This window comes from Hipposideros armiger, unplaced genomic scaffold (assembly GCF_001890085.2).
Source record: "Hipposideros armiger isolate ML-2016 unplaced genomic scaffold, ASM189008v1 scaffold_112, whole genome shotgun sequence".
NCBI classification, from domain to species: Eukaryota; Metazoa; Chordata; class Mammalia; order Chiroptera; family Hipposideridae; genus Hipposideros; species Hipposideros armiger.
Window position 1 is genome coordinate 2,742,711 of NW_017731462.1, and position 13,794 is coordinate 2,756,504.

Genomic DNA, 13,794 nt, shown 5'->3' on the forward strand with positions numbered 1-13,794 from the left:
GTCACATGAGGGATCCTTAGTTGGTAGTTGGCTTCTGGAGTGTTTTGTAGGCATCTGCTTGCATCCATGGGCGTTAATGAGGAGAAATACAGAAAACTGCTGGTTCTCGTCTTTTCCTGATGCCCTTCCCCCCATCCTATGTTCCTTCGTCTTCTCTCTCCCCTCTTGATGCCCTAACACTCTTTTTGAGCAAAAAGCTGTGTTTGGCTTCTTTTCTAGCCCCTTTCTTCCTAACCCATCTGCAGAATCTCCACGCCCCACTCTCAAGCCTATCACTCTCCACCTGCACCACTATGACCCAAGCCACAGACACACGGATAGCTCACAACTAAAATGGGACATAGTTATGAGACCTTTATTTTTGAATCAAAGTTATATGTGTACATTAAAAATGTAAAAAAATTCTTTTGCACTAACACACAGTTCAACAAATGAAATTTTTTGGAAGTTCAGAAGAGATGGAGATTAATTCTGACTCTTTGGAAATTTGACTTTGAAGTGAAAATGACATTTGAGTTGAGTCTTCAAGGAGACCTAGAATTTCAAGAGTAAGACTTGGACTTGGGCAGTTGTCCCCAAACTTTATGTATATCAGGATTGCTTGGAGGCTCATTAAAACACAGATTGTTCAGCCTCGACTCCCTTAAGGGACTTTTAAGGAAAGATCTCTAGGATATATGGGAGAGGTGCATATTGAGTGGGATATTACTTCTATTTTCATAAAGAAACAATGGACACATACAAAAGAAACTAGTAAAGTTGTTACCAATATGGTAGTAGGTAAGGGAACAAAATGAGGAGGATGGGGCAGGGGTGGAACTTAGTCATCATTGGATACTGTGTTACATTGTTTGGAATTTTTGAACTATATGAATATATTGCCTATTAAAAAATTAATGTCTTAATATAGTAAATTAAACTGAACATATTTGGGGACATAAAATGGCCTCTCTTTCTGTTGCACAGATTTGGCTGGAAAAACAGAACTGGAACAATGTCAAGTTGATGCTATTGTGGATACATTGGATGATTTCATGTCACGTTTTCCTTGGGCTGAGATAAAACAAGATATAAAAGTAATGTAATCAGTTTGCTATTACTGCTATTAATCAGATCCACTTGCCAGACATTCTGTTAGGTGCTTTTCAAGTCCCTTTTTTATCAAAGTTAGACCTACAGTTTTAAAAGATCGAGTTATATTGAAAAGTTTAAAGCAGTACTGTGATTCTCTAACCTCTGCACAATAACCCCTCAGATGCAACCCTCTTTTTAACCCTTTTAGATAGGATTTCCATACCTCCATCTTTCTATAGAATATGTAAATAAGGCTTACTGTGATTCACTAATTTTAGATTCTGTGGATTTCTCATTATTGTAATAAGAATTTAACTCTTACATAGTCACCCTCTCTGCTTCCTGTTCCCCCAAACTGCCAACGCAGTGATATTAAAAATTTTTGGTTAAATTAGTATTTGGTGATTCCCTTAGTATGCCCATGAAAACGTTATCCAGAACTGTGCATTGTAGTATGGTTTTGGTTATATTTCCTTTCTCACGCTTCATCTTTGAAGCTACTGCTTTTTTTTCATTTGTTTTATTCTTTTTACTTTATTGTTAAACCTTCCCACGCTATCCAGTAGTCTACCAATATGGTTTTCCTCAAGGTCAATAATATGATAATCTATTATTTCCATTATTTTCTTGGCGATATCTGGCCAGAGATTTCCATTCTCCTCTGTAGAACTGTTTAGGTTTTCTGTACCACTACCATCATCACACTTCCCTTCACTGCCATCCCAGGGATGTCTTTCTTTTTGAGTTGGAGTCCTGTCTCCCGGATACTATCCTCTGTCTTTATTTCCTGTGTTTATTGAGGCACAGCCTCCAGTATTCCAAAAGTTAAAATGAAGGCTTGATGCCCAGAGATGTGATGATGACAGACAGTATGGCTATGTCTTTCCTTGGCGTCTCTGCTTTGGTTGCAGTAGACATTTGGTGCACAGTTGTCATCCTGAAATCTTTATCATCATCTTCGATGCTTCTCTGGATCCTTTCCTGGCTTCATTTTCATGGTTTCTGTCCTTGGTTTTGTAGAGCAAGTCTCCAGTAGCTTACTGAGCATAGGACAAAGTTTAGGGACTTATTTATCTAAAAATGTTTTTACTTCATCTTCTTACTTGTCTCGTAATTTGGCTGGGTATATAATTCTGGGTTGAAAGTAATTTTTTTTTTTGCTATTTGGAAAACATTTATTTAGGGTGTTCTAGCTGTTGAGAAGTCTGAATCTAATCTAATGACTGACATTTTGTATACGACCTATTTTTTTTCCTCTGTGAAAGCTGGTAGACCACTTGTCCTTAGAGTTCTAAAATTTTTCAATGAGTAGTCTTGGTATGATCCTCTCTTCATCCACTGTGCTATCTCTTTTGGGGGCCCTTTAAGTCCTGGGAGTCATGTTTTTTAATTTTAGGAAATTTCCTTTAATTATTTCACAGATAATTTCGTCCGCCTTTCTTCTGTTTGATCTATTATATTGAATTCCTATTATTCAGATATTGGATCTTTTCTCTATTTTTCATCTCTTCTTTTGTTTGTTTGCATTACTTTCAGGAAGAATTCTTCAATTTTATTCAACAATCTTTCTCTTGAGGTCTAAATGTCTGATACTGTGTATAAGGATTCTTATTCTATGATGTTCTCTGTGTTTTTAAAAAAATATAGTACTTTATATTTGTTTAATTGATACAACATCATCTCCTGCCTGTTGTATGTTTATTTAAAGTTGCCATTTTTCCTCTTTGTTTTGGTCTCTATCTTTCCTCTAGAGTTAGAACATCCTTTATAATCCATTATAAAGAGTATGGAAATTAAAAAGTTTACTCAAAGCTCTCAGCATTTGGATGGGGTTTGCTGATTTTGAGCATCACGAGGCCATTTGGAGGTACTTTCCAATATCACTATCTTCAAATATCTGCTCTTACACTAGAAAGAGTCACCAGAGAAGACTTTCAGTCTCTTGCCCAGAGATATAAAGGCCTGGCTGCCAGTGTTCTAGCAGACAAGGAGCAAAGAGAAGGCTAAGAGTCTCAGAATTTGACATTCAGCATACACATATTTATTTAACCCCATTTTTAATACATCATGTATGAGTACTCCCAATTCAGAGACCATCTGTGTCACCCTCTCCAGCCTTCTGCTAAGGATGGCGAAGACGCAGGTGACTAGCAGTGTAAAATGAAAGAGGACGTCTTATGCTAAAATGACTTTTTTCACAGCTTTGCACCAGTCCTCATTTTATCCCCTTCCTTACCTCCTTACGGCCAATACTAGATATATCCCGGCATTTCTTAAACTAGTTGAGAGTTTTATGGGGGTAGATAATGCTGGTTTTTTGCTTTGTCTTTGCAGGTACCATTCATCCATCTGTTTTACACTTTCAAATTTTGTTTGCTCGTTTCCTCTCCAATTTTCCACATATGGTTCTATATTTTCAAAAATATATAATTACTGTGATTTTGAAGAAAAAAATATATATATTGAGATTTTATCTATCTATCTATCTATCTATCTATCTATCTATCTATCTATCTATATCTCAAATCAAATCTGTCATCTTTATCCAGAATTGTAAATAGACCTCTTGGTTATTCTCCATTACAGACAGATCCTACTGGTTTCTCTTAGGGCACTCATCATAATCTATACTTTAAAATACATTTATTTTGTCTCCTGCAGTAGAATGTGTCATGAGGGTGGGAACCCCGCCTGCATCACTCGCTGGTGAACCTCACACCTATCACAGCACCTGATGTTTCGCAGACATTGGGTCCCTGTTGTGTGAAAGCTAGGAAGAGCCAAGTTCCTCAGACACCACGTGCAGCGCTCTCTGCCCCTTACCCGGATTAGGTATCTCAGTCAGTGTCTGCATCCTCCTGTGAGACAGGCGCTTTGATGGTCATGCTCACTCTGCAAATGAAGAATCTGAGGAACAGATTAGTTCCGGAGCTGCCCAGGTCACACAAGTTGGCCCAGCCCAGAACTCACAGCTTCACCACCTACACATACTTTCTCCCAAATCAGTGACTAATCCGAAGGCATCCATCCCTTCAGGGAGAAACAGTTGTCCTCCTTATTTTCCAGGTGAAGCACTTAAGGTTCATGTAGGGTAAGCCACTTGCTGAAGGCAATTCAGCCCGTAAGGTGTACACGAGGAATTCCAGTCCCAGTCACTCTGACTGAGACTCCACGTTCTTAACTGCTGGGTGTGAGGCCACAGCACCAGCAGCTGTTCAAAATGGCTGTGCACGAATATATTGTACGTCCATGTCATAGCTCAGGGCCCACATCCAAACACTACAGCACAGAACAGGTGGCCGTCTTCCTTAATTTACTTTAATTTACTTAAGCATATTTATTCTAAATACTGTTTATTTAATGAGGACCTCCTGATTTGAATAGAGATATATAAAACATAAAAGTATTCACATTCCTTGACAGAAATGTAAGGTGTGTGGGGATAGAAACACACACACACACACACACACACACACACACACACGTGCGCGACTAACCAGGACCACGTCTTACAAGCTCAGCTTTGATGATGGAGATACATATGGGCTCTGGGGTCAGGCTACCAGGCTGAAATCCTGATTACCTTCTTCCCCGTTGTCACTTAACTCCCTATCAATAGTTCAAATTCTTTGTCTGTAAAAATGTCATAGAATCTACTTTGAAATATGTTGGGAGGATTAAATGGTAGCATTAGCACTTAAAGCTAGGTAGAAAGTGTTCAATAAGCACTAGCTACTACAACTAATACAGCGTTATTATATAGTACAGTGATCGGTTTTGTTTTGTTTTTTTGCTTTTATTTGTCAAACGTGGCATCTATATTTTACATATCCTTATAAATGCAGAGACAAGTAGATATATAATCCCCGATTTAGAAAAAAAGGATCTAAAACTCTTTCCCCCACATGCTAGAAACCTCACTGATTGGCAGTCTGTCACCTTCCGGGCTTGCCCTTCTGTCTTTTCTCTGTTTTGGCTGAGGCTCCATAACAAAGGCCGTGTCACAGAGGAAAACATTCTTTGAGCATTCCTGGTAAGAGTAACACCACGTTTGTATTAGAATAACAATGCTCTTACATACCACCTACAGCAAGGAAAAAAACGTTTAACAGAACATAATCCAAGTTCACGATAAACCCTATTAAGGGAAAACACGTTGCAGAAACATTGCAGATAGCTACAGACTCTGATTAATAAGCAGAACCTGGCTAGTATACGATAAGAAATGCGTGGTTCTTTTCTATTTCATCACCTAGTCTCCTGGTATTGGGTTGCATTGCTGCCACCTTGTGGTCAGGTAAAATTTTCAAAGGCAGAATATTGATGCAGTAAAGATAAATGGATAATGAAAATAGTCCTCTTATCATATGTGCTTTAAAAAAATCTATCAAATATACATAATTATAAATGTTTTAGTATTGGTTGCTAAAAATTCCATTTCCAATTTAAAAAATTAATTTAGATTTAATTTAAAAGGCAAAATATGTCTCTGGACATTGGTCACCCGCCCTGATAATTCTTGAATTTACCACTACTATTTCTTTGGTTATGCAATGTTTCTGTTTCAGTTTCCTCATCTAAGAACGGGGGTGGGGGTAGGCTGGAGGATGAGCAGGGTGGAAGGACTGCTAGTGGTCCATTTCCAGTACAGCATGATTTTGGTCGTGTGGATTTAAAAATAATGATTTGGAGAAATATACAATATTCTTTAATTTCCGTTTTAATACTATAGCCATGACTTCTCAGGGGGAAAAAAAGCCTCCTGTCTTATAACTCTCTGGAGGACGAGGGAGCATATTTCTGAGTACACCAAATATAAGAGTGGCTGTCTAGGATTTATCAGGAAATGCATTTCAAAAAGTACACATCTTGGTGGGGAAAGGGTGTATACCAAATTTCATCTTATCTTATTTTGGTGAGTATTCTTTAAAATGACACTTAAATACTAATGATTATGTTGTTTGGTTATTACATTTTCTTAGACTAAGATGATTCACCAAACTGATAAAGAGAACCTGGGCTAAAGAAGTCAATAAGCACAGACATAAGATTTCTATTTGGCACTGCATAAAATGCAAGCTTCAATGTATCTTAAGTTGTAGAAATGCACATTAGAAAAAGTAACAAAATTAACCAGGTGGGCATACAGAATTTTTTTGGAAAGCTGTCTCGCAGCTTCATCCCATTCTGTTCAACTCCCTCCTGTTTCTATCTATTCTGGGATGGCCAAGTTGGCCGTTATCTTTCCAACTGATGCTGAACTAAGCTGAGCTATATAAGTACCACACAACTCCGGGCCCATTGCCTCAGCTCACAAATTCTGTGTAAGGGCAGAAGGACTCACACTGTTTTTATTTAAAACTATGAACATATTAACCATACAGAGAGGACCTTAGGCACAAAGGTGGTATATAACAGTGGCAAGAATGCAAGCTTCCCAAGCTTCAGATTGTAAAATATGGCAAATGTTTGTAAATATGTAATGATGCTTTTGCAAACTACTCTACAAATATAAGGCATTATGTTATAGTAATTGGTATTACCTAGGTACGTCATAATGGTAACAGGAAGTAAATCAGCAAATTGGTGAGGTAGTTATCAACTATCTGACTTACCTTAATAAAGGCTGGCTTTTGTTACAGGCATACCTCGGCGATATTGTGGGTTCAGTTTCAGACAACTGCAATAAAGAGAATACTGCAATTAAGTGAGATTTTTTAATTTCCCAGGGCACATAAAAGTTATGTTTACATTATACTGTAGTCTTAAATTTACAGTAGCCTATGTCTAAAAACCAGTGTATATACCTTAATTTTAAAATATTGCTAAAAATTGCTAACCATCATGAGACTTTGGCGAGTCATAATCTTTTTGCTGGTGGAGGGTCTTGCCTCGATGTGGATGGATGCCGACTGACCAGAGGGTGCTGCCAAGGTTGGGTGGCTGTGGCAATTTCTTTTTTTTTTAAAGATTTTTATTGGGGAATTGGGGGATGGGAACAGACAAGTTGCTGTCCTTTTGTTCTTCAGTCTAGTTGTGGAGGACACCGCTTCACTGGCCCAAGTTGGCACCATCCTTGCGCTCTTCCTGGGTAAGGCAGATCAGTCGCCGGCTTCTGGACGACCGCTCACTGCGGCTGCTGGCTACACACGGTAGCCCATGGCAACCCACTGCCACAGGGGCTGCAGCCTACGCCATCACCGGCGACTCAGGGCAGCCCAGCTCCAGGTTGAGCTGTTGTTCAGCATCTTAGCTGTAGAGAGCAGTGTCACTGGCCCTTATATGTGGGACGCGAACCGGGGCCCTCTGCGTCCCAAGCCAGTTCCTTAACCATCGCACCACTCAGCCGGCAATTTCTTAGAATAAGACGAAAATGCCGTTCGCTGCACAGACCTACTCTTCCCTTCACGTGAACACGAGGCCTACTCTTCCTTTCACGTGAACACGAGGCCATCGTAGGTTGATTATTAGGCCTAATGTCAATGTTATTCTGTCTCAGGGAGTAAGGAGGCCTGAGAAGAGGGAGAGAGGCTGGGAAAGGCCAGTCGGTGGAGCAGCCAGAACACACACAACGTTTATCAATTATGTTCACCGTCTTATACAGGCATAGTTCGGGATGCCCCAAAACAATTACAATAGTAACATCAAAGATCACAGATCACCATAACAAATATAGTAATAATGGAAAAGTGTGTAGTAGTGTGAGAATTGCCAAAATATGACGCAGAGACATGAAGTGAGCAAATGCCGTTGGAAAATGGTGCCACAGGCTTGCTCCACATGGGGCTGTTCCAAACCTTCAATTTGTAAACAACATGCTGTCTGCAAAGAGCAATACAGCAGAGCACAATAAAGTCAAGTGTGCCTGTGTAGGTCACTTATGAATATTAACAAGTGACATATGTCCATACTTGTATTTTGTTTTTGAGTTTGCATTACATCTCATATCCAAAACACAAACCAGCCAAATTTTTCATATATAAACCAACACTTCGTACCAAGAAATAGCCCATGAATAAATTATTTGGTCTTCAGAGATTCAAGTAAAAACACAAGGACAATTTTTAAAACATGGATATATTTGCTATTTTTTTGGTAAGAATATTATTTGGTTTGTAATATTACCTTACATAATAACATCAAAAGGAGGCACATAGATAATGGGTTTTGTAGATGATATTCAAGGCAGACAAATATCTTACTAAGGCACAATTTCAAGTCATAGAGAAAATTCATAAACGCCCCAGAGCATGATTCATTATGGATTACTTCCGTTAAGTGCAATGGTGAAATGAAATACTGTCGAACAGGGATGTAAAGCACAGCATAGGGAATACAGTCAGTAATACTGCAATAACTATGTGTGGTATCAGATGGGTAATAGAATTATTGGGGTGGTCATTTTGTAAATTATATAAATGTCTAATCACTATGTTGTGCACCGGAAACTAATATAATATTGTATGTTAACTGTAATTGAAAAAATTTAAAATTGTAAAAAAGACTGTCAAACTGAAGAAATCTAGCCTTACAAAACGAAATTTCTTTACCTTCAGTTATGTTGTTTAACTTTAAAGAGAACGACGCTAAGAAAAGTAAGAATTTTAAAAATGGAAAAACAGTGGAATTTTTATTAATAAAAATTAAAATCATTAAAGGATTTTATGGGTAAAATAGTTAGTGATTATATACAAAGAAAATTTAAGAACTTGTGACAAAAGTATTTATTTTTAAATCCATGAGTAATAAGGGATGACTAAAATCTATAGAGTTAGATCTGAATCTCTGTAATGTCACACATTAAACAAAGCAACTAACCAACAACGCATAGCTACTTCTCCTCCTTTCTGAACTCATGTGGGAAAAACAAAAATGGGATTACTCTTCTTCAAATCATACTATTTATTTTTCTTCCTATTATCCTTAAAGTGATCTTTTTCTCCCTCTCCTAGGAGCAGGTGTTTAATGAGCTACTTACGTACCATGCACCTCATCTTCTCCAAGATTTGGAAACATACTTGGGGGAAAAAGAGTGGTTTATTGGTAACTCTGTGAGTATGTTTTACATCTTAAAAATACAAGATATATATATGGAGGGGGAGGGGGAGAGAAAGAGAGAGAGAGAGAGAGAGAGAGAGAGAGAGAGAGAGAATCAAAGACTTAAGAAAACTTACTGAAAAAAAAAAAAGTTACCCATAAGGAGAGAATAAGTTAGAGAGCAGGAATAAAAGCTAGGATAAAAACTGAACTTCTTTGAATAAACCTTTTTAGTGGACTTTTAGAAACATGAACTAAAATACTTTATATAACTATATAACAAAAACATTTTAAAAAGCTATCACTACAAAGCAAAAACCAAGTGAAACAAATGAACCTGTGCCAAATTGATGCACAGAGTACGTAGAGAAGTACCTACGTACTGTGAGTGAAGAACTATTTTAAGAAATGTCATGTGTAAAAGAGTAATTTGACTATACATCTCATTATAGATATTCTCGCAGAACAAAAAATTAAAGTCATACATCATTGTCAGTAATTATATTGTTGGTGGTACTGAGCACAGTGCTACTGTTTTTTCTGATATATTTTATTGTGGGGTAAAGCAATAAGAAATTATGTGGATGTCACTGAGAGCCAGGATCTTCAGTGTGGGACAGAGAGAGACGTAAGACAAGTGAGGTTAGGTACACATCCTATTCCTAAATGTGAACTAGATGTAACAGTATAAACTCATAATGTACTTTATCTTAGGATAAAGAAAAATACATTTTATAACTCTCTGTCTTCAAACAATGACCAACCCAGTTGTCCTGGGCACCCCTAGGACCCAAATTCTGGTCTCCAAATACTAAAAGGAACCACCGCTTCTTGGAGAAATAGCTCTTCCTCAATTTGGGAAAGAAAATGTAAAAGATGAGCTGGGAATACCTTGTCATACAAGAAGCAAATAAATGATCAAAGACAACTGGGATTGTGTCAGAAGGACTCAGAAGTCAATTTGAAGGGGCTCCTAATGGCCACAGATGGGACAATTCAAACTTCAATAAGAACATTAACTGCAATGGGTTGAAACAAATAAAAATGAGTGAATCCATGAGTTTATGACAACCACCACTACCACACACACACACACACACACACAAACCCCCAAACCAAAGTTTCATTGGTTACTTTTAGAGATGCCATGGAGCCAAATTATTATTCTGAAAACTGTTAAAAACAAACAAAAAGGTTGGGGGGTTTGAATAAAGCATTTACCTTGCCTTTCCTATGCCAGTTGTACCGCAAGATAACAAAAGTTGTTGGACAAAGTTTGTCTTCATAAAAACATTGCAGTTAATAAGGAGAGATTAAAATAAACTAGCCCCATTTTCCAACCCCTGATAAATTAATGGACCTAGGCATTGAGTATCAATAATTGCTAGTATCACGAAAAATGTGACCACCAGATATTATGGACGTGCTGAGAGGAGCACACCACCACCTCTGAAGTAGTTACGCCATAAAAAATCAGATCTAAATCTGATTTAGATGCTGTGGTAGGTCAGGGTCCCTGCCCTTCAAGGAGACTGCATTCTAGAAGACAAGTCACAGTCTGCTTTTATGGCGCTCGTGTGACATATTCCGATCACTGTCTGCTGAGTCCCGCGGGGAGAGAAGCAAACTTTCCCCATTTCTGTTCCTAACTTTCTACTTCACCACACCCCCCTTCCTTTCTTCCCATTGACTCAATAGCCTTTCCCAACATGCCCCTCTCCCTGCCCAATGGGTTGAAGCTTCGAAGGACTTCTTTTCCCTTCCGTTTTCTATTAAAATTCCTTTGTTAACTTTCTCCTGAGTGGCCCATCTCCCAGCACTCTCTCCTTCCTGTGTTCCACACACGCTGGTGTTTTGTTTGTTCCTCAGACACCAGCCCTACTCCCACCCAAGGGACTTTCCACTTGCTGTTCCCTCTGCTTGGAATATTTAATCCCAATTGCTGCACATCTGGAACCTTTTTATCATTCAAGCCATGGCTTAAATGTCACCTCTTATAGGTCTTCCCTCCCTCATCACGAGTCCTCACGCTTCACTTTTTCTTCATCACCCCTCAGTTTATATGTTTTGTGTTCGTGCTTCTAAAATAAAAGCTGCATCAGAGAAGGGCCCTGCATAACATGCTCTCCAGTTAACCCCAGCACCTAGACCTGCATGTAGCACACAGTAGGTGCTCCATAAATGTGTTGACCAAACTCTGAATCCTCTAATAGACTCTCCTGGTTGACAGGTGTTTATTAAGCAAGTCATAAAACACTAGCAATAAGCATTATTAAATTCCATACAAAAATAAAACTAATAGTCCACATTTAAACTCTGATTGATGTCCATGTGGAGCCAAAGGATCAGTTTCTAGTAACAAAGTGAAAAAAAAAGTATATAGGGTAGGAGCAGGCTGTCATCACCCTAATACAGTGATCAATCTTAGGGTTTACTTATGGTCATCCACGTATTATGTCTTCTGATGTGATGCAGTAGAATGTGCTAGCGAGAATTGTTTAACTTGAAACTATGACCTCTCTAGGGCTAATCCGCACTCTATTCCTTTACACTCTGCCGTGTAAAGGAACAAGGTAAACAAGACACAACAGTCACCCAAATCCTGAAGATGGGACATTGTGCAGGCCTAGTGTGGAATCCTCCATAATTCAGTGGCATAGAAAAGGGGCACTGCTGTGAGTTCAAGGACACAACCAGATGACACGCATGGTGCTGGAATGGACTCCGTGTCCTATGAAGAACACTTTGGGAACAGAGGGAAAAAGTAATTGGGTATTAGGTAAGATAAAAATGTAGCCAGAGAGGTGCAGATCTATCATGTTACAAGTATATATACCGTAACAGCTCATTTCAGCAAAAATGCACGTACACACAGAAAAAAAATACCTTACACACAGAAGTGTTAATATTAGTAACTTCTGGGTGCTGGGAGTATGATGTTATCTGTAATTTCCTATCATATACATTCCACTTTTGTAACAAAAGACTATTTTGAAATAAACTTTTTAGGTTATGCCTTTTACATTCAAATGGAAATTTTTGTTTCCTTTAAACTAGGTAACTTGGGCAGATTTCTACTGGGAGATTTGCAGTACCACACTTTTGGTCTTTAAACCTGACTTGCTGGACATCCATCCCAGGCTGGTGACATTAAGGAAGAAAGTCCAAGCCATTCCTGCCATCGCTGGCTGGATACAAAGGAGGCCCCAGACCAAACTCTAGGCGATGCCTGCTGCCTCCAACTTCAGCAACGCTCCCATCAGATGAGTGACACCAGCCTGCCTTGGTCCACACACTCTCCTTTAACTTTGCTGCTAGCTATTCACTCCACAAATCACTGTCAGCAGGATGCACAGCATGGCCGATGACCCATGTCACTTCTTTCAAAGCCTGTTAGTGATTGCTAGTTCACTGCAAATGCTTGTTACTCATGCCCAAATAAAGTGTGTAGTGGCCTTGCCTGCTTCTGAATGACAAACACATCTGACATTTTACAAAAATGGATATTTGAAAATGGGAACTAACCAACAAAGATTTAAGCACAATAAAGAAATGGCGAGTGATAATGCTGGAGTGAAATTCAAATTAAACAAAAGTAGAAAGCAGACTGTGAGTGTTGACACTGCTGCACTGTCAAATGGCTCTAGATATGCAGCCAGAGAACCTGGTGAAGGCACACTTAACCAAAGTAAATGAGGAAGGTGGTGTAACTAAGGTGAAGAGAACCCAGAGAAAGTGAGGCTGGAGTAAAGCTTCATATGAAAAGAGCAGACAGCAAAAGAATGAGAAGCCAAGCCACAGACTGGGAGAAAATATTTGCAAAAGACCTATCTGATAAAGGGCTGTTATTCAAAATATATAAAGAGCTCTTAAAATTCAACACAATGAATAACCAGATTCAAAATGGATAAAAGACCTGAGCAGACACCTCACCAAAGATATAGATGGCAAATACGCATATGAAAAGATGCTCAATATCATTACATGTCACTAGGGAATTGCAAATAAAAACCATGAGATACTATTACATACCTGTTGGGATGGCAAACATTTCAAGCATCAACACCACCAAATGATGGAAAGGATGTGGAGAAACAGGAACTTTATTCATTGCTGAAAGGTACACAAAATTTTGGTACAGAAACCTTGGCAGTTTCTTAGGAAAGTGAACATACTCTTACCACACAGTCCAGCACTTGCACTTTGGTAGTTACTCAAAGGAGTTTAAAACATGTCCACACAAAAACCTGCTGCTCAAGGGCATCTGTGGCAACATTGTTGATAATTCCAAAATTTGGAAACAACCAAGCTGCTCTCAAGCAGATGAAGGGATAAAACTGTGGTACATTCACACAACGGAGTTTTATCTAGCACTAAAAAGAAATGAGCTGTCAAGCCATTAAAAGACACGGGGCAACTGACATACATACTAAGTGAAAAAAGCCAATCTGAAAAGGCTGCCTACTGTATCATTTCAGCTGTTTTTAATATTCTGGAAAAGGCAAAACTATGAAGGCGGTAAAAAGATCTGTGGTTGCCAGAGGCTAAAGGGGTGGGAAGGATGGATGTATAGGTGGACTAGAGAGGATTTTTAGGGCAGTAAAACTACTCTCTATGATACTATACTGGTAGATTCGTCAAACTCATCGAACGTACAACACCCACAGTGAACCCTCATGTAAG

At 38.8% G+C, this 13,794-nt stretch overlaps 1 protein-coding gene across 5 annotated transcripts in view; it reads left to right on the forward strand.

Moving 5' to 3' along the window:
- Nucleotides 1-12,591, forward strand: part of HPGDS (hematopoietic prostaglandin D synthase) — a 30,142-nt gene extending 17,551 nt beyond the window's left edge. For all 5 annotated transcript variants that reach the window (XM_019647518.1, XM_019647515.1, XM_019647517.1 and 2 more), the window contains 3 exons: nt 967-1,076; nt 9,027-9,125; nt 12,169-12,591. In XM_019647518.1, the coding sequence (XP_019503063.1) occupies nt 967-1,076; nt 9,027-9,125; nt 12,169-12,333 (374 nt within the window). In that variant the 3' untranslated portion in view covers nt 12,334-12,591. The remainder of the gene's footprint in view (nt 1-966; nt 1,077-9,026; nt 9,126-12,168) is intronic.
- Nucleotides 12,592-13,794: the final 1,203 nt, after the last annotated feature.